This window comes from Elaeis guineensis, chromosome 3, assembly GCF_000442705.2.
Source record: "Elaeis guineensis isolate ETL-2024a chromosome 3, EG11, whole genome shotgun sequence".
NCBI classification, from domain to species: Eukaryota; Viridiplantae; Streptophyta; class Magnoliopsida; order Arecales; family Arecaceae; genus Elaeis; species Elaeis guineensis.
Window position 1 is genome coordinate 107864182 of NC_025995.2, and position 27582 is coordinate 107891763.

Sequence of the window (27582 nt, forward strand, 5' to 3'; positions counted from 1 at the left end):
TGACAAAATAATAGCTTATATATCTATCCATCTGAATTTCTAGTATTAATCCAAATTCTCGGCTACATATAATGGTAATGGAATGAATGATAAACAATTATCAATGATTTGTTGAAGTCTAATTTAATTCAGATGAATAGATTTTAATTACAAGAGTGTAATTGTCAGTTTTAAACATCATAATGCAATGCTTAATGATAAAGCTATAGCAAAACAATAGATTATATATCTGTCCATCCAAATTCTTGATGTCAGTTCATATTTTCGATTACATACAATGGTAGTGGAATGAACTATAAACAAGATGATTTGTTGAATTCTAATTCAATTCACATGAGTAGATTTTAATTGTAAGAGTACAATTGTCAGTTTTATGAATCATAATACTATACCTTTTTACTCCCTCCTTTTAGACATAATACTATACCTCTTTCTCTTTTTACACGATATTTTGAAGATATTTTTAATTTAGTATTTTAATAATATAATGTTTTTCATTCTCCTTTTATTTTCAATAGATGCTTTTAAGATTCTTTTAATATTTTAATAACATAATATTTTTTACACACACTCTTTATATTTTCACATGACATATTGGAGGTTTATTTTGATCCAAATAGTATTCGTAGTTGATAATTTTATGCTTATATAGACAGATTAAAATTGATAATTTATTTTTTTTCAATTTTTGTTTATATACACAATATATATATATATATATATATATATATATATATATATATATATATATATATATATATATATATATATATATATAGATTTATAAGTATTATATTATAATATTTAAAAAAAAAATACCTATAAACTCGGTAATAGATGTGACCATGTGAGTAAAACTGTAAAACGACCAGAGATTTTGGTAAACGGATGCTTCACGACAGATACGGATACCCAAAAGTGGTGCCTGTAAATCTGAGAAGAGGATGCGAGTTAAAACAACCATCGGGTAAACTAGATGATTAATAAATCACAATAGAGTGCTAACACTCGGAAGTATCTTGCATCGGTCATTACACGTGAGAGGATACTTTACTGTCTCGGCGGATGGCTATCGTCCATCAATCACCACCCGCTCATCTTGTATCAGTCACGTGCATCCAACGTGTCTAAACCCTAAACGGTCCGCTTTCAATTTCTACCATATTTACATCTAATATCCTTCTTCGCACGTGCGAATCTTTACTTGACAGTCAAGCGAGTTCCCCAGTCCAACCCAATTCCTGATCTCTCTTGAACCTCCTCCGCTTACCGTTGTTGCCCTCCTCCCTACATTCGCTCTCGCTGTCTCCTTCGGGCCACCGCCGCGCCGGTCTTGTCCAAAATGCCCACCCATCTCTAAGATCATCCACCGCCCACTCTCCCCGCAAATCCGAAAAGGGAATCAAAAACCCTCTTGGGAGGAGCCGAGAGGGAGAGGGGGTAGGGGAAGCAGAGCAGGAGAGGGAGAAGGATGGTGTTCAAGGGGCGGTTCTTCTCCTCGAAGAAGTCGGATTCGTCGAGTCCCGACGGATCCAATAGCCCGAAGACGCCGACCCTCGCGTCTCCAAACAGATCCGAGAAGAAGAAGGTCAAATCGGACCCCGCCGTTGGCCGCCACACCCTCATCAAAGACGCCGTCAAGCAGCACCAGCAGAAGAAGAAGGAGGACAAGAAGGACAAGGAGCGGGACTCCAAGGGCAAGCAGACCGCCGCCTCCGCCTCCTCCAAGGCCTCCCCTCCGGCAGCCGACCTCTCCGCCCCGGCCAAGATCCGGAGCGGGGCGGCGGCCAAGGACGGAGGGGTGGCGGCGGCGTCAGCGCTCTCCCCGATCCTTGCCTCCTCGCTCGGGCTGAACCGGATCAAGACGAGATCCGGCCCGTTGCCACAGGAGGGCTTCCGCGGGGACCACAGGATCTCGGGCCTTGGCTGTAGCAACCTCTCCAGGGGTCCCGTGGAGGGGAGCTGCTCTACTTCGTCGTCGGCTGGGAAGGGGGCCAGTGGCAGCACAAAGAAGGAGGGGAGGGGCCTCGAGAAGGTTCCCGAGTCGTGCGCTACTTCTTGGGCTGATCATGGAGGGAGCCGAGGCAAGGGGTGGTCAGCGGCGAGCTCGGATGCTCGGCTTGGGAGCCAGATTTGCAATGGCGAGCATACCAATGTTCAATTTGGTAAAATGACTGGTTTGATGCTAATTTCATGTTCAGGAGATTTTTCTCCCTTCTGGTGAATATGCTTTATCGTTATATCATTATGAAATATAGGCATTCCACTGAAATCCAAGAGATGCACGGTATGGAATGCAATCTCTCCATCATAAAGAGTCATTCTGACATTCGCTCGGAATAATGCCACCTCCTGAAATACCTATTTCATTAATTCTGGTAGGGTAGTAATTCCAACAGAGGAAGGGGAATTAAATAAGAAACAATCATTAGTACATTCATTTTTGGTTTGGCTTTGTAATTCTGTCGTTCAATAAGATGGCATTACTTTCGGGACCTTCTTAAAGTATGCATGTCCTAGGTGCAGTAGTTGAATGGTGAGCTAAATGCCAAATATAATTCATGCAGATTTAACATGGTAGGTCATGGTAGTACCAGTCTTTAGTGGGATTTAAGTAGAGATATTGAAACAATTTAATTCAAACTTTTCCTTGCAATGTTAAAAAGGGGAAGAATTTAGGTTCATTCACCAATTTGACGTTTACAACTTGCAGAGTCCGGGTCGCCCTTCTTTCTAGTCTAGGGGGCTGGTGATTTTGTTCCTTAGAGAGCCTCCTGCCAGTCAAGATTTTCCAGGAGCATGTCTTTCTAGTCCCTGAAAAAAACAACTCATCGAGAAGGCATGTCTAGTTATTTTCATATCAGCAATGATGAGACCCTTTTGTCCAGTTATGTATATTCCTGTTTTATGTCTATCAGTGAACGAGATACACATCAAATTTTTTACGTACTTGCCAAATTATTAATTGCAAATTATAGGGGCTGGTCTATGGTTGAACCCTTCTGGCAACCTGTCCCTTCCGCTATAACATCATTAGAAGTAGCCTTCTCTTGTTTCTGAGCTTGTCTATGATGGAAGCATTAGTACCTTGCTAATATGTTATTTCATCATTCTTGACATTAATACCTTCTTAAATAATTGGATAAAACAAATAGACAATCTCATGTATCTTGATCTATGCTGTTTAAGATCGTAGTAACCATCACAAAAGTACTTACACTTTTCACCTTGCACATCGAAAAAGTTGCAACCACTGAAACATTTGAAATCAGGAATGACATCATGAACTAATCAATCACTAATGAGTTAATACTTCAGAGCGTAGAACATTTTTTAAAATTTTATGTATCAAGATGAACCATCGTAATATTTTCTTTTAATATTTCTAGACTACAACTATTTGATTTATATATGTATAGTTGTGCATATAATTTTGATTTTTAGAGTTTTCCCCTATCTGTCCCTGTATCTTTTTTCTCCTCTGACCTAGTTGGATAGGCATCCAAATCCAACTTTGTCATCTGTCTGCATGTAATTCCCTCCCCCCCAAAATAAAAATCCCTCTCTCTTTGTATTAGTTTATGATGAGTTATGTAATTAGTATCCTTTGGTGATCTTATCATTGGGTCTTTGCACAAACTTTCAATTGCTCTCCAATGGTTTCTTTGATGTCATGATGTTCTTTAATTCTTTAGACCTTGCATAAGCACATCGACCACTTGAAAGTTAAGCCTTATATGGCTTCTTAAGGTGTTGTGGTTGCATCAGAATTTTGCCATGCTCTCTCACATGCTTTCAAAGCATCCTTTGGACATTGATCCTTCCTAGACTTCCTAGTTGGCTACTTATCAAATTTATATACGTGAGACATATTTGTCATATTGCAATCCCCATTGATAAAGTTTTTTCTTTTTTTAATTCTTTTCATTTACCATATCTAATGCTGAATTTAAATTTGCTTAAATTTCTTGACTGTGTATGGATTCATGCTTCCTTTTACTTTAATGCCTAAATCAATTTCTTTTCTTTGTCAGGATTCTAAGGCTAGCAATCATTTGAAATATCTAATCTAATTCTATAACCATAAAAGCCTATCTCTTTGCACTCCTAGCAAAATAGACATCATAAATGTGCTCATTTCCCCACCAGTTTTGTTAAAAAATGGAGGTTTTGCACATTGAATATCCTTTCCTGAGAAAATTAAGGTAATGGTAGGAGTAAGTTTGACCATAGTGGGAAGGTTAAAGGAGTATAAAACAGGCTTGTTCTACTTCCAACGGATAAAGATAAAGATGGGCAGATAGCTGTATTGCGCACTTTTTTCATATGTCTTGATATGTTGAAATTTATTCTTTGATAGAGATGCAATAAGATAGTAATAGAGCTATTCTTGTTATTAAGGGTTGAAAATTTAACTGAAAAGGGAAAGCTGAGGTTTTTTTTAGGTGGTCTGTAGAACTCCTTTAGATACTAATCACAACTTCAGATGTTCTCCAATTTTGTTAGGCTTCGGATCAAATTGGGTTATTTTGATAAACCCAGAAAAATATTTTGGTTAGCTTTGGATGATCTCAATCAGTTTGCTTCTTTGGCTACTAAGGCTCACACTGTGTTCTCAAAATAGCTTCTGAGGGAGCCTTGTCACCACAAAAGCCATCTATATCTATTCATTCCACGTTAGAGTATACAGGATAAATGTTTCCCTTATCCCCTAATTTTGTCAAAGAAGAGAAGGTTGTGCATCATGAACATCATATTTTTAGAGAGGCCAGGGATGAAAATACAAAATCTATGGTTGGAGAAAAGTTGGCCTTAGTTGGAAAGTGAAATGGAGTATGGAAAAGATTATTTTGGTTGCATTTCATAAAGATGAGCATATATGTCTAGTGCTTTTGCTGTCAATTTCCACTCATATGCATTAATGCTGAAATTCGTCCTGTGTTAGAGGTGCAACTTGTTGGTAATATAGCTTCTACTATGTTTAAGACTTGCAATTCTAGCTGAAAACAAGTTTAAATCTTTCCGAGGAGAACTTGTCCTGAAACTTCCTGCAACATCAGGGCATTGTCCAATTTTGCTTAGTTTTGCTTTAGATCATTAACTGGGCAAAAATCCTAACGAAATTTCCATCTTTTAAACCAATTCCATTTCATTGTTTATTTTATTAGTATAAAAAATATTTCATAATTAACAATTTCATGTGACAAAGTTTTGGTATTTGTTCATGTTTATGAGAGCTTATGCTGTTCTGAGTTGCTTAGATCTAAAAAGGACAAGTTGATATATACATTGACTCATTTGTTTTTATTTGTAAATAATAGTTCATAATGAGTAATTTTATGGAAACTTAACATTAATATCTTGCCCTTTTTCATGTTTCCTAGATGTAGAAATGAAAACAGAATTTATGTATTGATTTATTTATTTTTGATTAGTTTTCAAAGTAAAAAATTGTTACTTGATGTAAACATTGGTGTTCTCTAGATACTAGCCTAGTCAACATTTCTGAAATTTTTTGACTTAAATTTACGGGCATGGAATTTTTTTTTATCATATTAAAGTTCTTAATTGTCACTTTTATGGAAAGAAGGAATTTGGTGAATCAGGAGTTCCATGTTGAAGCATGCTTGATAGCACTTGATAGTCATCCTCCCAATAGCAATTTCCTGTCAGTCTTGTTTGTACTGTTTTCTTCTAAATTTTTGTGCAATTTCAGTGCCAAATGAGATGAATTTGTGGATACCAAAAAACATTATGTTGTACAACAGTATCGAGCTTGTATTGTTTATTTATTTATTTTGTTTTGAATGTCATGTTTTAGTTTCTAATTTTTGAATATACTTACATTTTTAAATAGTCCTTAAGACCAAAGCCATCAATGATGTAACAAGAAAACAATGAAGCTTAGTAAACACTTTAATTGAAGAGAAAACTCCAAACTTTGGCAATATAAATGTATAGTCGACTTAAAGAATGAGTGATGTTGTTGTTAGTGCGACCACTTGGTCAGTATTGGGATTACTTGCGTTATGCAACAAAGATTTAAAATGCAATGCTCCTTGCCTGCTGACTGTTGTGACTTTTAGTGGGGGGTAATAACATTGTTATGGATGCCTTGTTTGCCAAAATGTCTGCTTTGTAGGCATCCAATCTTGATCATGTATATGGAGGAGTGGGAGGTATAAGTTGAACCCAAGGCTTTTTGTAGGTCATGAAGGGAGAATAAGATTTGCAATAGGTCTAGATTTAGATTTTGGGAGATATCACTAAAGTGGAGAATATGCATGATTTAGGCTTGGGATCTCCAAAGCATGTGACTTTTGTTAATAAGCAGTTCCGAGATAGTTGATTACATCTAACAGCTTGGATGACTGGTGTTGGGCCCCTGACCATCTGGTAAGGGCTGACCTTATATGGCTTGTGTGGGCTTCCACGTTATTTGCTCTACTATATATTATTTTTTGAATAATAATTTCTAGCTTTCTGCAGCTGGGAAGATTAGTGCAGTTCTTGGTTTTCTATCATAAAGTTGTGTGGTTAAAGATTGATATGCATTACTATTTGGGCCAGTTTTTCATATGAAATTCTTGCTCTTGAGACGAAAGTGGATATGTGAATTTCCTGTTGGAGAACATTGTGATTACAGAGCTCAGTATTGGTTAGTTTAGTAGCTGCTGGCCAACTATCAACTATATCTAGGTTTGCAAAACTTGGTTTGGAAGATTCTTTCACTGGGTGGCTCTGGCGTTGTACTTGGTTATTGGAACTAATTCTCATAAAATGATTATTGGCAATGTCATCCCATAGCCCCAGAAGCCCCATTTTTACCTTTTCTTTTCAATGATATGGTATACTGTATTTTAATCTATTGTCCATTTGTTTGAACTTTGAAGGTTGTTGACTTTTTTCTTTTCTTTCCTTTTTTTTTTTTTTTTTTTTTTTTGGGAAGGGATGGGGGAGGTGAACTTGGGTCCTACTTTGTGGTTTGCCTCTGAACTATTCTATGACTTGGAAGATTTTGAAACTTCTCCAATACAAGTGGTTGGGTGGAATGCTGAATCTTGTAGATCTGCTCCATAAACTTCCGGGTTTGATGGGTTTAGTAAACAGATGTGAGATGTGTAGGTTTTCTGCTGGAGTGTTGGTTTGCTGGCTACTTGGTCTTTTCATGCCTTTGATGTTTGTTGATTTTATGTGGATCAGTCCATGCATGGTAAAAAGGAGCATTTGAATGATCTTAACCAAGTTTTCAGGCTGAACTGTTCCTGCAGAACCGTTCGCTTGCTAATTCAATTCGACTTTTATGTGAAGTTATTGGCATTTTTTATTTTTTATTTTTTCAACTAGTTCTGGTACATCAATGTGGTGATTTTAATGAATGTTGAAAATAGTTAAATCTGATCTCTCTATTGATACACATATTATCCTTCTCAGGGAAAACTAACTCATCATGGAATCATCCTGAAGATTTTAAAAATTCTGCTGCTTTCACTCCAGAAGCTGAGGTGTTACAACATTTAATTTTCGATGTTTTACATTCAAGGAAATTATATTTCTTACCATATGATTAGTTGGTATTGATATTAATGTGACAAATTATTTAAATTTGTTGTCTTTACAGTCTCCATATGATGCTTGTGAAACTCCAAAAGAGTCTGAGTCTCCCCGCTTTAAAGCCATAATGCAGGCTACTAGTGCACCTAGGAAGAGGTTCCCTGCTGACATAAAAAGTTTTTCACATGAGTTGAACTCCAAAGGAGTACGACCATTTCCATTTTGGAAGCCACGAAGCATCTACAATTTGAAGGTAATCACACTCTCTAGATCCCATTTTTATTCTTTTGGAGATAATCTTGTTTTAGTACTTAGGTTTCTTTATAATGTAGGAGCACAGCTTTGGCCATTTTATTCATATGCAAGCATGAAGACTTTTGGTGGAAAATGGTTTATCATTTTATCACTTTATCTTTGTTCTGTACAGGAGGTGTTAAAAGTCATTCAGGTGAAATTTGAGAAAGCAAAGGAAGAGGTAAACTCTGATCTGGCAATTTTTGCAGGGGATTTGGTTGGTATAATGGAAAAAAATGCAGAAAGCCATCCTGAATGGAATGTAACCTTGGAGGATTTGTTGCTACTTGCTCGGAGCTGTTGTGTCATGACGCCTGGGGAGTTCTGGCTTCAGTGTGAAGGCATAGTTCAGGATTTGGATGATCGGCGTCAAGAGCTTCCTATGGGAGTTCTGAAGAAACTTCATACGCGTATGCTTTTTATACTTACTCGATGCACAAGATTGCTTCAATTCCACAAGGAAACTGGCTTTCCTGAGGATGAAATTGCGATGAACCTTCAAGATCCTAAAGTCATACATTCTGCTGAGAAAAAAGTTACATTAGGAAGGGATGGAAAAAGCAAGAGGAACTCTGCTGAGGCACCTGCTTCAAGGAAGTCTTATAGTCAGGAGCAGCATAATGTAAAATGGAAAAGAAGCCAAGAAATAAAGCCTGGCAAATTTTTTTCACCATTTAATGCTGATACTGAAAAGGAAATGGTTTCGCCTGCTAGCAGAGAACGTTTTGCTTCTTGGAAACCTCTGCCATCTCCTGCAGGAAAAGTCCAGAAAGAAGCTAGCCCCATTAAAGATGATGCATCCATCAGAAAAATGGATTCTTCAGAGATATTGAACAAGAGACAAAGTTCAGATGCAGACTTGACCACAACAAATCCTCCTGAATTACCCAGTTCCAGTGATTCTTCTGTGCACCCATCAGTTACTTCCAAACATCAACACAAAGTTTCTTGGGGTTACTGGACAGATCAGCAGAATATTACCGAAGAGGGTTCAATTATGTGTCGAATTTGTGAGGAGTATGTTCCTACTTTGTTTGTGGAGGATCACTCCAAGATTTGCGCAATTGCAGATAGGTGCGATCAAAAAGGTTTGAGTGTTGATGAACGTCTCAACAGAATTGCTGAGACTCTAGAGAAGATGATAGAGTCGTACTCACAGAAGGATCCCCCAAATGCAGTTGGAAGCCCAGATGTGACAAAAGTTTCTAATTCAAGTGCCACTGAAGAATCTGATCTCCTTTCTCCAAAATTTAGTGATTGGTCTCGGAGAGGGTCGGCTGATATGCTTGATTGTTTCCCGGAGGCTGACAACTCTATTTTCTTGGACGACCTGAAGAATTTGCCATCAATGACATGTAAGACACGTTTTGGTCCAAAGTCTGACCAAGGAATGGCGACTTCATCAGCAGGAAGCATGACTCCTCGATCTCCTTTGATGACACCAAGAGCCAGTCACATAGACATGCTTTTGGCAGGGAAAAATGCACTTTCTGAGAGTGAAGATCTTCCACAGGTGGTTACCATCTAATTTAGCACAATATTTAAACTTATACATAATCCCCCTATATTTTTTTTTTCAATCCTTCCATATGTACAAGTTTTGGATTGGAAGGAGAATACATGGTAAATAAGTCTTGAAATGGATTTGGTAGCTTTATGTTTGGTTTGTGGCTTCATAGATCTCTATCTATGTATGTAGGTATCTATCTATACATTTATACACAACACACACACACACACACACGTGTATATATAATATTGTATATGCATTTGTTTATGTATATGCCCGTGTAACTTTACAGATTTTAAGAGAACTCATGTTAGTAATTTGACTCTTAATTTTGCAAGGTTGTGATCTACTGAGCTGTTAATGCATGTAAATTTTGTTTTTCCTTACATTGGTTCTGATAGAACATCATCATGGACTTGCTTTCATGAAAGTGCTTGCAGTTATAATCTTTTGAGCTAGAAAAGTTTCTACTTTCTAGACTTCTAAAGTTACAGTTGGCTGGTTTTCTGTGAAACATAAATGGCCACTGTATTCCGGACATGCTTGATGAATGTACCTATGCTTAATATTATGTCTTCTTGTGCTAGAGCAAATCTACTTGCTGTCGTACTTTCTCAGTCTTAGTATGAACACTGGTTTACCTTTCGCACTGGTCTATCTTTTGATGGCTGAAACTTAACCAAGCAGCCTTATCCATCTAGATGGGTTGGCATACTGGGTCAAGCTGTGGCCCAATAGAGTTTGAGAATTTGTTATAACCTGCTCTCTACTTCATATCAACCATTTATGAATGTTCTAGATTTCTGGCTGTGGTGGACTTTGCACAATAGTGGAATCACGTGTGAAAATTAAAAGGCTAGTTGGTTATTAGAGGGACCTGCCTTATTGGTTGTAATGTTGAAAGTGAGGGACAAATGCATGAACCCATTAAACAACTGCTAACATCTATGAAGCTATAAAGATTGTTTATTTTAGCGAAGAAAATGCAAATGCTTTAGGCTCAAACGTTGATAGTTGGTTATTGGAGGGGACCTGCCTGAGTGGTTGGAATGCTGCAGTTGTGGGACAAATGCATAATGCCATTAACAGACTTCTATTATCTATGGAGCTATGCACATTGTTGATTTTACTATAAGAAAATAAAAATGCTTTGGGCTCAACCTTGATCCCGAGAAAATGCTCACGTGTCATAAGGGGGTTGGCGCTTTACATTCAGACCTGCCTGTGAAAATGCTTCAGGGGCACATGTTATAAGGGGGTTGGCGCTTTACATTCAGACCTGCCTGTGAATTGTGCCAACCCCATGATTCATGCCAATCCCCTCTCGATACATGGCGCATAAATTACCAAGTTTTTTTTTTTTTTTCCCTTGGTACTAGATTGGGGCCCATATCATTACTCTTAAGAAAAATGCTTTGGCGCCCAACCATAGTTTTAAAAAAGAGCTTGCGTATAATGAGGGGATCTGTGCCCTATACCTTAACTCCAGTGTATATTGCGCCGATCCCATGAATTGCACAAATCACCTTATGCCACATATGACAGAGCTATTCTTTGGTGCCATAATTGGGCTGTATAACATTGCGCTCCATGTGGACTGCTATTACATAGTTTTAATAGAGGAATTATACATAAAATATTCGCTATGAATGCTTATACTCTCCTGATATGACACAGATGGTGGAACTTGCTGATATTGCTCGATAACATTGTGCCATAGTTGGGTCCTATAACGTTGTGCTCAAGATAGACTGCTATTACGCTGTTCTAATAGAGAAATTATACATAAAATATTCACTAGGAATGCTCATTCTCTCCTGATATGTCACAGATAGTTGAACTTGCTGATATTGCTCGATGCATAGCGAATACTCCAATGGATGAAGAGCAATCCTTGTCGTATTTGGTTTCCTGTGTAGAAGATCTACAAGAAGTCATGAGCCGTCGGAAGTTTGAGGCACTTACAGTGCAGACATTTGGCACACGCATAGAGAAGCTTCACCGGTAAGTATATCTTGCAAGTCATCAATCATTTCCTATATTCCTCTTCCATTTCTTTCCAGAAGCTTTAATTCATGTGACTGGCTACTAGTTAGTGGTGTTGAAGCTTGTATAATTACTTTTGATTGTTCATGGAAGCACTCTCTAGAGGTTATATCTTCCTCTTTATGTTCTCATGGTTCAAATTCTTGTTTGCTTTCCACAATTTATGACCCTGTAGGGAGAAGTACTTGCAGCTTTGTGATGCAATTGATACTGAAAAGGTTGATGCATCAAGTACTGTAATGGATGAAGAAGAGGATGTGGTTCGTAGCTTGCGAGCAAGCCCTGTTCACCCTACCATCAAGGATCGAACATCTATTGATGACTTCGAAATTATAAAACCTATAAGTCGTGGAGCATTTGGTCGGGTTTTCTTATCCAAGAAAAGAACAACAGGGGATCTCTTTGCAATAAAGGTATTATATTCAGGCTTACAGTTGCTTGTTGGATGTTCTTTTTTCTTAGGAGATTTTGCAAGGTGCTTGCATATTCTGAAAAACATTTTGTTTAGAGTACTATGTTCCGTAATTTTTTTTCTTATTTTCTTTATGTTGGCAGTTTCTCTTGTTCTCTCATGATATATCTATGTGCCTTCTAATATAGATCTACGATGCTTATACCTTTCTTTTTTTTTAAAAAAGAAAAAGTGGTTCCTAAAATTATGGCTATCGGATTGAATATCCATCAAAAGGGCATTATATGACTTTTTGCACTCCGTTCATTCCCTTGGTTAAACCAAAGCTCCTTTAGCTGATCAAATTAGGGCATCTAAAAGTTTCAGATCCCGGTGGGACGTCCTGTGGGACATCAAGATGGAGTACTATCTCATGTGTCGGAATAGGGCCATTCCGCCAGTGTCCCAATATTCCAATTAGAATATCTTGGGATATCTCCTGTCCCAAGCATCAAGACAGGGCGGGACGGTGGCGCATCCCATTCTATGAAAAAACTGAGACAGCCCCATCCCATAGAATTTAAAATCTTGATTTAAACACCACTAAATAGTGAAGAAAATTAGAAAACAAGAGTACTTAGATTTTAGAAGCTGATCAAGTTGACTGACTGATTAATTGATCTACTTTTCTATAGGTTCTAAAAAAAGCAGATATGATTCGCAAAAATGCTGTTGAGAGCATATTAGCTGAACGTGATATCCTAATCAGTGTCCGGAATCCTTTCGTGGTAAGCAACTGATCAAAGTTATTCTCCTTGTATCGAAACTTTAAGATCTTTCTCTAACTGCAGTATGTTTGCATAAGGTACGTTTTTTTTATTCTTTCACATCCCGAGAGAATTTATATCTTGTGATGGAGTATTTGAATGGAGGGGACTTGTATTCATTGCTGAGAAATTTAGGTTGCTTGGATGAAGAAGTCGCCCGCATATATATTGCAGAAGTTGTAAGTTCATCTATATAAAAGGGAAATTCTATCCTTATTCATTTATATTGTTGATCTTTCAAAATATGGGTGTGACCTTGCAGGTCCTTGCATTGGAATACCTACATTCCTTGCGTGTGGTGCATCGGGATTTGAAGCCGGACAATTTGTTGATTGCTCATGATGGTCATATTAAGGTATTGAAAATATTGTCATATTACCTTGGGAGAGATACATGGTGGTAAATTCTCCCTATTTTATAATCTTATTTTGAATTTCAATATTTGAAAGGTAAATATTGCAAACGAAAATGCATACCTGTGCATGCCTTTTAAACTATATTGAATACTATGATTTGTATGATGAGACGAAAATACAGAAATAGAAAGCACTAATAATTGGTTTGCTCCTACTTTTTTATAGTTTAACTTCTTTATTATTTTTTCATGTGAATCCCTAAAAAAATCCTTTACTGATTTTTCTGATATGCTAATGTACCTTCATAATTCTACGTTTTGTAAAAACATTTTGGTGCTGTGTTTTCCTATCGCTTTGTCCTATGACCTTTGGCACATAGAGGAGGAAGAGCTCCCTATGTCAATCTTTTCCTCTTTCATCTTCATTGAGACTATTCATAATTCTTCTTGAATTGTGGGGGACGCCTATTAATTTGATGATCTTAAACTAAGCGAACAAGAATACAAGCCTCCTACCATCCTACCTGCTACAACCCTTGCATGTTGCCTGGAATAGTCCTTTTCCAAGTAAAAATTGCTTGGTACAGGAGTACGTGACCAAGTGGTAGTCAGGTAGATTGATATCAGGTTTAGAACTAGTTGTATGACATTATCAATTTTTACTGATCTATACCTTTATCAAGCCAATACATCCATGAACTTATGGAAGCCTGTCTTCCATAATAATGAGAATTTGATGGTCATCCTTGTGGGCCCTATGCAAGTGTAAATTGTGACGCTTGGTGGTCACACATATGCAGAAGATATAGGTCCCGATCTCTTCAACCTCCTTATCTAGATGATTCTGTTTATATATATATATATATATATATATATAATATATATATATATATATATATATATATATATCAGGGGCTGTGCCAATTTTGTGCTTTATGCTGATCATGTGTGCAACTAAGTGCTATGGCAAAGGGGAAATTTGAATTTCCAGTTGAAGGCTAAATGCTTTGATATGTAGTGGCCAATTCTTTTTTATTTTTATATCAATTATCCATTTTCTTTGGCATTTGTGCACTAGATTTCAGGAAGTTTTACTTTTCTTTGACCTCCTACATGCACAAGATATATTTCAGTGTTGTTTCCGCTTGAAGATGGTCTAGTAGCACCTCTTTTACACCTACCTATGGTAAATGCTCCATCAGAACCACTATCTCTACAGCAACCACCGTGTTGAGCCTGCACAATAAGTTGTTTTGGGGGTACATTATTATCTTTGATCTAGGAGGATTGCCAAACCGGATATGGACCGCTTTGACCGCTATGGGTACGTCTGTAAATGGTCGAGGGGCAAGATTCTCCAAATCAAAAGGTTGAATCACACACCAAAATTCCTAAGGTCATAACTTTTAGCCATATGATGTCCGGTTGAGTTCTCTTTCTTTCTTTCTTTCTTTTTTCTTTTTTGGAAATTGGTTAACTTTCTAAGATCTATAATGTAACGTCTTGAAATGGTCCGGCGCCCCAAGCAATTAGGGGCAAATAACATCATTTGAGCCTTGGAACAGGCTGATCGAAGCATAAATTTCTTTCTCAAGAAAAATCTTTGACCAGGTATATCTCTTAATCCATGAAGAATTAAGCGAAGCAGCTGGAGACAAGGTTGATGTAGAAGACAAGATCTACCTTCTATAAGATTTTAACTTTGTCATGATTATTTTCACTAACCATGTCCATTTTGGGAAAGCTGAAACATCTTCTAGTTGTGTAGGGTCGCCTTACTACTATAAATAGAGATCTTGTAACTTAGTGTTATCATCATTAATGTAAGAAAGGGGATTAGGACTGTACTTTCACCGATTATCCTATTTGTTAATATTCCTTTAAGAGATTCGAGTTGAGAGAAATGAGGGAGTTTGTTTCTTCTTGATTTCTTCAATGTTTTTGGGTGAGGATTTTGGGTAGAACTTGTTTCTAGTCCTAAAGATGATTCCTTCCCACAGTCATGAATAATTTAATAGATCCAATGATTCCTTCCCACAGTCATGAATAATTTAATAGATCTACCCAAAAATATGAAGGTCCTTTGTATTCTATCAGTCGATTCAGTTTTAAATTAGGGAAAAAAAAAACACCTTCTCTTGTTCTTCAAAGAAGACCCAAAGAACAAAAAATGAATTTACAACGACTTTCTAGCTTTAAACTGGTGTAGGATGATGACTTTTATGCCATCGGTTTTTTTTGACAAACTTATGGGCCTTCAAAATGTAAGAGACTCTATTCTCTCTTTGGGAAACAAGTTTGAAAAAGAATGGGGGAAGATTAACATGAAAGTCCTATATGGCTTTTTTGTTGCGGAGGGGGGGGGGGTGTAGGGGGCGGGGGCAGTACCAGTTCATGTTGGGTCATACCAAACTGGTATAGACTAGTATGGATGATACAGTTGGCCTATTGCTTGGCTAGAACAAAGTGTGTTGGCTGCTACTGACTGGTATAGACTGACTATCTACCGTTGCTCTACATGTTATACTGATACTTGAATACTAGGAGATGACCATATTTGCCTTTGCCTCAAGAGCATCATATCCTTGGAAGAGTTTTGCAAACATATTGGGAGGTGGATATGTTTTAGCTGATTTGCTTGCCCAGTATCTGGGTTGTGTGATTCCTTGCTTTTCTTCTTTTCATACCTTCAATTCTTGCTCATGCTGACCACTACATGGGAGACCAGAAACTAACTAATATTGAATAGGTCAATCAACTAGAAGAAAAATATGCAAAGAATTCAATTGTTGGTGTGTGTTTCCATGGGATGCAGGTTTATGTTCAACCTTGGGATGTCTTTCTCCAGGTTTTTGAGAGAAGATTCTTATGTTATTTATTTATTTTGGATAGGCGGCACTCCCGCATTTCTTTCAAAAAGAAGAAAAATCTACTGTAGGTATTTTATAGTGCAAAATGTCAAAAATGTTTCAGATTATGTGATCCTTCATGAACAATGCACTGTGTGACCATTATTGTTCTTTTAAGATATTTCATAGAGTATCTAAATAGGACCTTCATTGATGACAAGGATAAGTCAATTTGGTCTGAGAAAACTAAAGGGTACTTCACAGTTCATGGCATGGTACTCCGACTTGTTGCTTCCTGGGCATAAATGAATGGAAAGCAAAATACCAAACACCATATGGAAAGCAGGCATTACTGAGTTGGGAAAAAAGAAGTCAGTAAATATCACAATTGAGAATCTAGTGTTGTGAAGGGTATCAAGGAACTTTGTCTCAGCTTTATTCCTGATTCCCAGGTGAATTCTGTGAGATAAAGTGTTATGCTTCATCCCTTCAGAAGGTTTGTATCATCAAACTTGGTAACGAGTGTAATTTTTTATTCGTGTCAAATTGCTCGTTATAAGACTTAATTACTCTGGTTTTGGTCTCTCTCTCTCTCTCTCTCTCTCTCTCTAGCATTCTTGGATGGATTTTTTAATCTGTTTTCTAATTTATTTATGGTTCACACATATTGTATGCTTAAAACCTATGGAATATTTTGTGTTTGAATGTCATTCTCCTAGGTACCATTTCTCAAAGATCTGTTCCGCTTTCCTCTTTGACAGTTGACAGATTTTGGACTTTCAAAGGTTGGCCTTATCAACAGTACAGACGATCTTTCCGGTCCTGCTGTCAGTGGGACATCATTATATGGAGAAGATGAACCTCAGGTATCTCCATCCGACCACTTGAATCAGCGAGAACGACGAAAGAAACGCTCTGCTGTCGGTACACCTGATTATTTGGCACCAGAGATCCTCTTAGGAACAGCACATGGTTGGTATAACCTATGCAGTAGTATCTGGTAGCTATTGAGCCTTTTCTTTTTGACTTGCTGCTGCTACTTGAAATTATATTATCATGTATGAATTATTGCAGGTGCAAGCGCAGATTGGTGGTCTGTTGGTGTTATTCTTTTTGAGCTTATTGTTGGAATCCCACCGTTCAATGCAGAACATCCTCAGGTTTTTAAAGGAATTTTATGCTTGAAAATGTCCAAAATTTGTATAAACTGCTATAACGATTAGATGGCTAGTTAAACTTGAATATAAATGCTTAATTAATTTTTAGATTAATTTAATTTTTCATTGATTAGGGAAATAATAGAATGCTGACAACTTAACTGTCAAAAAGTTAACATGAACACCATTTTCTTAGTCAAAATTATTTGACCATCTGAAAAGGTTCTAGGATGAACATATCCAGGATTCTATTGAAAGGAAAAAAAATGGATTGTAGACAATGTAATGTCATAGAACTTATAATAGCTATTAAGAAACTTCTTGTCTAGAAAAATTAAATGATATTTCTTTAGGAGTAACATAATTTTATGAGATTAATGGACTTTAGGTATGTAAATAAAAATTCTTTTATTTAAGCCATGGACTGTTGTAATCTATTTTAGTAGTTTTATTAAGCAGTCTATATAAATAAAATATAATATATAAATGGAGATGCAATCCTTTTGTGGAATGTTATCCTTTATCATACAATGTTCTTTTTTTTGTTAGTATATTAAAAGTTAAGAAATTTAAGTGATATTAGTTTTTACTTGATAGTTGATGCAAATTGATCAGATTGATTTGTGATAATTCTAAGTTATGAACTATTGGCAAAAATAATGATAAAATGTTGTTGTCAACTTCTTGAACCACTTCAAAACTTCAGCACATATCAAATAGAATACTAGGGCACTTAAATCAATGACCAAGATATTAAAACATAAGAAGTCAAAAAGTAAAATTTGGAAGCCAAAATAGGTAGTCTAGGGGAATGGGGGATAGCCGTGTCCAAGCATAATGGTCTTGTGCTTTTTATCAATGCTGATTGTAGCTAAGAGGAAGGGAAGGATTTTATGGGGGAGGGTGACTCCTTCCCTTTTCTCCTTTCATTTGCAATGGGGACGATGAAGTGGCCCTCACTTTCCTCCCTCCACTTCCATCAACAAAGGCGATGGTGGAACCAATAGGGGGAATGAGGCTTGTCAGGGGCCTGTGCTTAGAATCAAAAGTTAGAGCTTCATACAGGCTTTGAGCTGGAGCCCACTAGTTACAAGCACAATTTGTACCTAGACAAACATGGACCCACCGACTCTGGCCCATTTATAGCATTATTCAATATTTGACCTCTTGAAAATATATCATTGTCTTTGAAATTGTAGGCTGTTTAATCTCTTGTGTATGTGGGCTGTAAGAAATATCAATTTTCCATGCTAGATGCAAGCAAATACATTTTCTCTTTTGTACTTCTAACTCATATGCTAGATCATATAAGAAACTAAACTTATCAATGCCAGAATATTCCTTAATTTTTGAAATGATATTTGTTTATATAAGATTTTTCTTTTGACAATTAATTGAAATTATGATAAAGTATAGATCATAACTTGCTTTGTATGAGAATTTTCTATTGACAACTCAATAAAGCTATCATAAAATGCGGACCATATGATAATGATGAGGGACCATAGGTGCATGTATTAACTAACAAAATTGACTGTGCATGCAAATAATAGTCAACACATTTAGCTTATTAGTCCTCTTGCTTAATCTTATTGATCTACTGGCTGTTTTCATGATTGCATATAAATCTCACACTAGATCTAATTGTGCATGTTTTATACCTAATTATTGGTACCAATATCAAATTAACCACACACATTTGCGATGACAAACTGAGATTACTTTATATTGTTCTGTCACAACTGGTGAAGTAGCAAAAAATGCCTTTTACTTTTGTGAATAGTCATCGTATGAGGAACTACTTCAAGTCTGTATGGCTATGATTCTCTTTTGTTTTGTACAAGGAAGGCACCTTCCCTTTCTGAGTTGTTCTTTTATAATAGCACTTAGTAATATCAAGCTTAGTAAATGGGAAGCTTCACCATACGAGGAACTACTTCAATTCTGTATGGTTACGATTCTGTTTTGTTTTGTTTAGTTTTGTACAAGGAAGGGACATTTCCTTTTCCACGTTGTTCTTTTATAATTGCACTTAGTATCATCAAGCTTAGTAAATGGGAAGCTTCACCCTCCGGGTAATGGTGTAGATCACTGTTTACATTAAGATGCATCACATTTAAAGCACGTATTTTATTGAAGGCAGATTAACAATTCAGCATGTCTTTGCTCATGTTGATAAATGAAGGCTTGAATGGGTGTCTGAAACTAGACACGAGTTGACTATTTGGACCCATACACTTAGTTCATACAAATCTATGGAGAAGGAAATAAGAGTTCCGTGATGTTTGTCACATGGTCCATTAACTTCGGTGAGTTTCATCAGTTAGGGTATTTGATAGCTTGAAAGTAAGTTCATTATTGGCTCCTCTATGTAAGGCTTTTAGTTCTGTATTTGTTAGCTTCAGCCAGAGAAACCAGCTGAAATTAGAGAGAAATCGGTCAGTTTTAGTTGACACTAGCTGAGAGTAGGCATTTTTCTTTTATCATTTTGATTGGGATTGGTTTGTTTTGACTGCATGTTTCAGCTGAAATTTCAAACCTTGGCTGGGACACTCAAACTTGCTCATGGAATGAAAAAAGAAGCAACTATTCCAATGATTTGTGATTATAGGACATGGGAGATTAAACCAATTTGGCAGTGACAATGTACATGAAATGGCATTCGAATAGGACTGCATGAATGTGAGGCTTCCCCTTGTTAAAAGAGTAGCTTAATGGTCATCCTGTTATATCTTCCTGGTTGGCTAGCACTTCTTTTTGATCACTCAAACATTTTAAAATTGGATTTGCTTGTGTATCAACCAGTTTTACGTCCAATGTCGTGATTTTCTGAAATCAACCATGAATTTCCATGGTGACAAATTGGTGGCCTTCTTAGATTGTGCAACCCCATAAATAATGAACTAGCATAATGTTGTATGAAGAATTCCTTTAATGTCTTGTCAATCACTGGTATTTGCTTTTGCTATGTTTGTTCATTCTCGGAAGGCTTTACCACCACAATTTATGATTGTTGACAATGGCAGACTTGGGTAAGATTGACTAGATTTGAGCTCAGATACAGTCAGATCAAAACTAGATAATGGGGGTTCTTTATCGATGATCCAAACCATTGGATATGATCTACTACCTCAAAATTACTTGCACACAAAAAATCATATGATTTGAAGACCCCTATTCTATGCATCACTTGATCAAAAAATACGTCTAATTAATTTTTATTTAGGCTGTCTAATTTTTGACTACTTGATGCTAGGGGTCTCTAAATCATATGATTTTTTATGTGCAAATAGTTGAGGTAGTAGATCATATTTAACTGCTTGGATCATTGATGTAGGACCCCTATTATAGAGTTTTGATCTGATCAGATATGAGTCCAAATCCAGTCGATCTGATTTTGGTCTAGCTCTCTCTCTCTCTCCTTCTATATATATATGTATATATTATTAAAACGAAAATAGATTTCTTAAAGCAGGCTTATGTAATTATTAGCTCGTAAATTCATTTTATGGTAGACAGCAAAATATAAGAGCAATGGCTTATGTTATAACCTAATCAACTGTTGGAGTATTATATGTCAACATAACTTACCACTTAATCGTAAACATAAATGAGTTCAGGCATGGTTAGGCTCAATGGTGTATGGGTATAAGCATTCTAGTCCATGATTGATAGTGTAGAGATTTGAGAAGCACATCCAGTCGTGCAAACGGTCATTTAAATTAGTTAATATTAGTAATGCAGTAAGAATATAGCAATGCAGGTTCTTTCCCTAAAATAAGCTTTCCAGTCAGCCTACTATTCTCCCTGATTTACAGACAAATCTTCCTTTCATACCCAATGCCACTTGTTCTTTATGTACTTCTTGCATAATTCTGTTAAAACATCTGGACTCACACTTTGGGTTGTAGCATACCACTGGGCTGTACTATACTGCTAGCTCATATCCTGCTAATTAGAATAATATGGACCATAGTGCATATATGTTGCATTAAGAGCTGCTCTTGTACCGAGCCACTCTTACCCTTATTCTTGTATAAGATAGGGGAATTAGCCTTTCTTAATTATTCTGTAGTATCCCAGAAGTTCCTCTTCAATATGGCCAGTTGAAATTTTAGGAGCACCCCTTGTAATTGCTCGAATATATTCTGATAGGTGGTAACTTAGTGTTTATCAGTATCTGGTTTAATTAGGTTTCAGTATCTCATTTAAGCAAGGGGGCAGCAAGCAAGTTAATTGGCTGTTATCATATTAGCGGAATGTTTTCTTTGATAAAAAATTAAGGAATATTACTAGAAGTAAATATTCATGAAATGTACATAGGCACCATAACACTATAAATATATAGTAGTTTGCATAGTTGTCCAGTTTTAGATTTGTTAACTTATGAAACTAGAGATCTTACTAGTTTGCTCTACAACTGCATAAAGTTCAGCAAGTGGATTGAGTTACACTGTCATTTATCAGTTTTCTTTCTCACTAGATATGTTGAAATCATAATTACCAATTTTCTTTTTCTATTTTGGTTTTCCTGGTTGTAGACAATCTTTGACAATATTCTGAATCGTAAGATACCTTGGCCCCGAGTACCTGAAGAGATGAGTTTTGAAGCCCAAGATCTAATTGACAAGTAAGAAGTGCCTCTTCTTATGACTTTTGGATGCGCTTGCTGTTGTTAATTCTCTGCACATCCTTTTTTTCTCAAACAACTTCTGTTTTACCTTGTGATGTAATTTTTAATCTCTGGAGATTGATGGAGACTTTTAAAGTCGTCGACAATTTTTTTGTGTGGTTAGAAATTGTTGTAGCCAATCATTGTTTTTAAACTGACATTCCTGCTGTATAAGCGCTATAACTGTTCTTGCTGAAAATTTCTTTAGGTGCATCTGTGATATGCTCTTATGATATTTGTGTTCCATTTGCTCATCAGGGTAAGTTTGTTTGAGTGATCAGTGCACCATATTTGTTTTGATGTATAAAGCTGATTCCATGATATAGCTGGAAAGAACCTGAAGTTTAGTACTTATTGAAATTCAATCTCTCATAAACTTTGTGAAACTATTAGTTTCTTTACTGTTTACTCTGTGAATTTAGTGGGAATATTCTACTTTCCTTTGGCAGTAATGTAGGGCATCTGAAGGAATAAGTGGTCTGTCTAAGAACTTGGACAAAATCATAAGAAGTTTGAGAGACATCTTCTGGTCTCTATAATTGTCCATGTATTAAAGGTTTTTGAACCTTTAGGTAGTCCCGCTTGGAAAATTACTTTTTGACCGAACTCTAACAGTGACTTGACTTATAAACGTAAACAGGAAATTCTATTAACTTTGGTGGTAGTTATCTTGGAAACCTCATCCTTCTAGGACTGGTAGGGTGTGGGAGACAAGCACAGTACATGTTTTTAGGATTTTGTGGACAATCAACATAGAATCCTCGTCTATGATAACTGACTTTACAAAATGTCTAATGGTGTACTGGAAGCATATGCCCTTAAATTCAGGTTTTCTTGCTCAGCCTAATCATTGTGAAGGTAAATGTCTTTTGCCTTTTCTTTCCTTTTTTCTTTTTTTTTTTAAGGTCGGGGGGGGGGGTGTGTTCTAATTTGTATGAAATTTTGTCAGGCATCTGAGGGCAAGAAGGCTCTCTGAATTTATCCTCAGGTATTAAGGCACTTTGGATATTAGTAGTGGTTTAGCTATTATGACATAGGCAGTCCCATATATTGGGATGTTATAGGTGTTATTTAGACGTGATATAATTTCACTCTCTTCTTTTCAACATTCATAGTTCAACACTGACCCAGATTCAGACCTGTCATAGATTCACAACAAAACCTGAAACTTAGCTTTTATTCTTCATTAGAACTGCATGGCCCTATTAAACTCTTTATTTCTATTCTCCACCTTATTTCTGCATACAATTTCTGTTCTCTTCGTTAGAACCCGAAACTTGGCTTTTATGTTCATTTCTGTTATACATTTTCCTAGTTAAACTAAACTAAAACTATGTCAGATGGTAATCTTTCTTTTCAGTTTTGTTATCCTAAGACACTCTTGAATTCCTGAAATTCTATCCACTTTTGTCTTGCATCAATTTGTAGAGTTGGCAAATATCCATGATTCCATATCTTCTGTCAAGTTGCTAAGTCAAATTCTCCATCTCCCTCCAAGTAGCACATAACTTTTGAGAATTCTTACTGATACCTAGTGGATAATTTTTCTTTCAAATTGTAGAAAGGGTTGAAAAAATTGAATGACTGGACAAAAAAAAAAAAAAAAAAAACTAGAGCCGATAAGAGATATAGACTCATCAAAGTCAATGGTTTATGCCAGGGTTTTACATTTTGTTGCTTTTGTTTCTTCATGTGTCTTACTCGAGTTAGAAGTAGAAAGGTATATAATTTGATTGCCTATTGGTAATATGGCTCGTGTGTCTTAAGAGTTATGAAGCATGGAGATGCATGTGATAAATGAATATAACTCAATACAGATGTGTTTATATGACAAATCTTTAAAAATAGGATACAATATGATTGGTTATGGCAACATGCAAAAAAATTCAACATTACTGGGTCATCACAATAGATAAATGACAGGTTACATACTAAATGGTCCATACTCCATACAAGAACATCAGCATTGCAGCTCTAAAATTAACCATCCATAACATCCATTACTGAAAGTTCATCATTTGTCAAAAGAAAAAGAAAAAATGGAAGTTTCCCCTTCATCTGAGTAGTATCCAGAGCCTTTCTTTTTTTAATTTTGAGAAATGTGATACTTAATATTTACTATGTATCAAACATGCATGAAATTTGAAGTCTATAAGGATCCTAGTTTCTAATGAATCTTGAGGGCAAAAATCTTTGCTTCACTTCATACTTGTGGCAGCATCTTTGACAAAGAGCTCCTTCTTGGCCATTTTGTACCTCTATGTTGAAATACCAATTGTTGTACTATTTCTCCCAAGTGGATGTTGTGGAAAGGCATTTTTCATGTCAACACGCTGTCTATGAAATTTCTCTTTATTTCTAATGCTATATAATTGTCATGACTCCAACAATAACCATCAAGCCTTGCCTCCCAATGGTCACAACTAACTTTTCAAAGTTCTTCCTCGCAAACGTCATTAATTTTATCTTTCATCTTCGCTCCTATTTCCTGTTTTAATATTTGACAATTGGTTATGCTTCTGTGTTATTATTCTCTTCGTGCTTTTTTTTTTTTGTAATTCTACACTAGATATTAAAAAAAAAATCTTTATTTGAGGTTACATATTCAGCTAAATTGTTCTACCAATGACAAAATGATTGTTTCAAAATTCAAAGTGTCTGACATGTATTCTTCTAAATGAAGGTGGATAAATTATGCAGCCATTAGTTTAATAAGCATACTGATTTTCATATTATCACTAACAACTTGTTATATGGAACATTGCATTCATCCCTGAAAAAGGTTTATTATATTTTGCTGGTCCATTTTTCTTGTAAAAGTAGATCTTTTGCCAAACAAAATTTACATTGTGATAATATTAAAGTTGCTGCCAACTTGCAGATTGTTGACTGAAGATCCTCACCAAAGACTTGGAGCCAAAGGCGCATCAGAGGTGAGTTGCTGCTGTGAACGTAGTATGATTGGAGCAACACTTTTTTCTACTGCAATGTTTTAAAGTTGTGGGATTCACATATTTAATCTCCCCTTCAAAAAAAAAAAAAAAAAACTTTCAGGTGAAGCAACATGTATTTTTTAAAAATATTAACTGGGACACTCTCGCCAGGCAGAAGGTGATTCTGTTGATCATGACTTGTTTCCTCCTATATAATCATTCCCTCTCTGTTTAGTTGAACAATTTCTCTAATGCTGCCCCTTTTCAGGCTGCATTTGTTCCCTCATCAGATAGTGCACTTGATACTAGCTACTTCACTAGCCGGTACTCCTGGAATCCATCAGATGAAAACATATATGAAGCCAGCGAGTTTGAGGATTCCAGTGACAATGGAAGCATAAGTGGAAGCAGTAGTTGTGTAAGCAATCGTCATGATGAACTGGTATGAACTATAAACTAATCACGGTTATAGTTTGTTTTTTCCCCTTCATGTGATTGATGAATTCACTCGAAGAAGCCTAGAGGGTTCAAATGTGAACTTGTATGCAATTGTTGCATTCATTCTATTAATTTAACAATCAAATTTTCTCTCGCCATGCATATAAATATGACATCTTTGAGCTCAATATTCTTTTTGTACCTAATTTTGTTGGAAAAGAATGCTGAAGTTATTTTTCTGTCAACCATGACAAGCAGGGGGATGAGTGTGGAGGTCTTACTGAGTTTGAATCTGGCTCATCCGTTAATTATTCATTCAGTAACTTTTCATTCAAGGTAAGCATACAATTCAACTGCATCAAACCCTGTTTCTTTTAGAATTCCTTTTGGTTTATTCCTCTGAAGTTCTAGCATTATTTCACCAATGCTGATGTTCATCAGGGTAGGGCATGACCAATTTACTCCTAGGATAATAGACAAATAAAAGGATTAGAAGAGATCCTCTCTGTAAAGTGGGAACTGAATCCAATTCGAAGATTTTTTTGAGATGATCTGTGAATACAATTTTTGAATAATTCTCTTGGCCTGCAGTGCCTCTTATGTTATGCAGGTCAAAGTGATCCCTTTTCAATTACCATATCTGAGAAAAATGGCAGAAGCTGAAGTCATTTAGGCTAGTTGCACATCATGACCAATATGAAGGCATCCAAGTCTTTTGCCTTGAGTTCCTGCAATGGATGCTTGAACACTTGAACCTAGAGCTACCTTAATACAATCCTAAATGATTATTACTTGTGTGCAAGCAAAACAGATGGGACTGCTTGCTGTTGAAACTATGGCCGAAACACATGTTCTGATTACCAAAGCAAAGTAGGACCAGTTACTGCAGACGGTTGGTTTCTAAATGAGTCCAAATTCTCTACAATTAAAGCAGACCAATAGTTTTGATGGGTGAACGGAGCAACCTGCTGGAATGAGTCTTCTTCCTCCTCCTTGACTTGAATGCTCTGGTGTTAAACAGGGTGACACCAGCAAATCTAGTGTTTTAATTTTTGATTGGGCCTTCAATTTAAGTCAGCATCATGGAATAAGAGTATCCATTTGCTGCCTTTGTTTAGTTCAGTGCTAAAGATTTCCTGCGTGCATGCTTATTGCATGTTATAGCTCAAGAAAAAGCCTGAGTTAGGGATAAAAGAAGCCCACGTAGGACTCCAGGTTTCAAACAATGAAAAAGAATAACTAAATTTGTATTGTTAGATATACTGTGATTCAACTCTGCATCTTTTTTTTTTTTACTTTGCATTTAAGAATAACTGGATCCCTCACTATATTGCTTAAACTTTCTTGTATGTGTGCTTAGAATCTGTCGCAGCTTGCGTCAATCAACTATGATTTGCTCAGCAAGGGTTGGAAGGAAGATCAACCATCAAAATCTGATACTTGAGTTTCCCTTCTGTTTTCAAGTTTGCATTTCACATGTGAGCCAAACGCTTAGAAATCTTGGTGATCTCATTGTACAGCTTGTAAATGTGAGCAGTCACCACTGCTGTGAATTTAGTTCTAAGGTTTTTCTTTTTTCGTATTTTATTGTATCAAAGCATGCTGATTCTCCATTTTTGCCTTTTCAGATATAGGATCTCGAGGCTGGGACTCCAGGGATGTGCTTTTCCTCATACAGGCTACCGCTCCTTTGTCTGGAGCTGCCTACGTTTTTAGCAGAGCCATTTGATTTTTCTTTATTCCCTATGGTAAATTCTGCCATCAGATGGCTTTGACCATTGGTCCTTTGCCATCCATGGAACATACATCTTTACAGGGGGATGCGGATCAGATTTCTTTTTTTACTCATCAGTGCCCCCTGAAAATAGTTGATATTATTTTCCCTCCTGGACTTAATTTAACTGTTCTCTGTTTGTGAGAGAACGAGAGCTCACGTGGCAAAGGAACATGATTCATGAACTTTGATCATAGGTCCTTGGCGTACAGTTTGATATCGAGCAAATGGACGGATCGCATACCCTTTTTATTTATAAATTCTCATTTTTATGCCTGTACAATTGAGAGAGAGGTTGAGATTGTCTATGCACAGCCTGTAAAGGGCATTCTTCATAGTTTGTGCGCCTGGGTGGAATGCTACAAGCATCGTTTGTCTTCTTGATGACAATCCCAAAATGCAGGTGGAGGGTATTAAGAATTTGCATCTGATGGTGAATTCTGCTAGGAATTGTCTGAGTAATCCACCGTAATATTAGTTAAAGTGGTTCATGCAGCTGATAATATGAAACATGGCAATGTCAAGCCTCAAACTAAATGCTACTATCTACTGACTCTAGTTCACATCACACTAAATGTGCCAAAAAAATAAAAATCTCAAGTCCAATGGAGTATATTAAATATAAGTTTAAAACTACCATAAAAACCAAAAAAAAAAAAAGTTGAAACTGACATATGCGAACCGTGGGGGCCGTTTATATACAACAATTTGAGTGTTTAGAGCAAGACTTGCCAAATATCATGTTATCAGAGGCAGGTGTTTGTTGATAATGTGCATAAATA

The 27582-nt window shown here is 36.5% G+C and overlaps 1 protein-coding gene across 4 annotated transcripts; it reads left to right on the top strand.

Moving 5' to 3' along the window:
* Positions 1 to 1230: 1230 nt before the first annotated feature.
* LOC105041082 (probable serine/threonine protein kinase IREH1) lies at positions 1231 to 27135 on the top strand. 4 transcript variants are annotated; one of them, XR_003800302.2, is made up of 18 exons: positions 1231 to 2165; positions 7435 to 7505; positions 7622 to 7807; positions 7982 to 9361; positions 11190 to 11362; positions 11580 to 11817; positions 12491 to 12583; positions 12661 to 12801; positions 12885 to 12977; positions 16588 to 16798; positions 16901 to 16986; positions 21525 to 21613; positions 24537 to 24588; positions 24710 to 24766; positions 24857 to 25030; positions 25282 to 25362; positions 26387 to 26555; positions 26655 to 27135. XR_003800302.2 is itself a non-coding variant. In XM_029263372.2 (18 exons), exons 1-17 carry the CDS (start codon positions 1472 to 1474, stop codon positions 26468 to 26470), a joined length of 3903 nt encoding a protein of 1300 aa, XP_029119205.1. In that variant the 5' UTR covers positions 1231 to 1471; the 3' UTR covers positions 26471 to 26504; positions 26655 to 27135. The 4 variants fall into 4 exon arrangements, 2 of the variants coding, with proteins under 2 accessions (XP_029119205.1, XP_010916180.1); XR_003800303.2 differs by having other exon boundaries at positions 25285 to 25362; XM_029263372.2 differs by having other exon boundaries at positions 26387 to 26504.
* Positions 27136 to 27582: the final 447 nt, after the last annotated feature.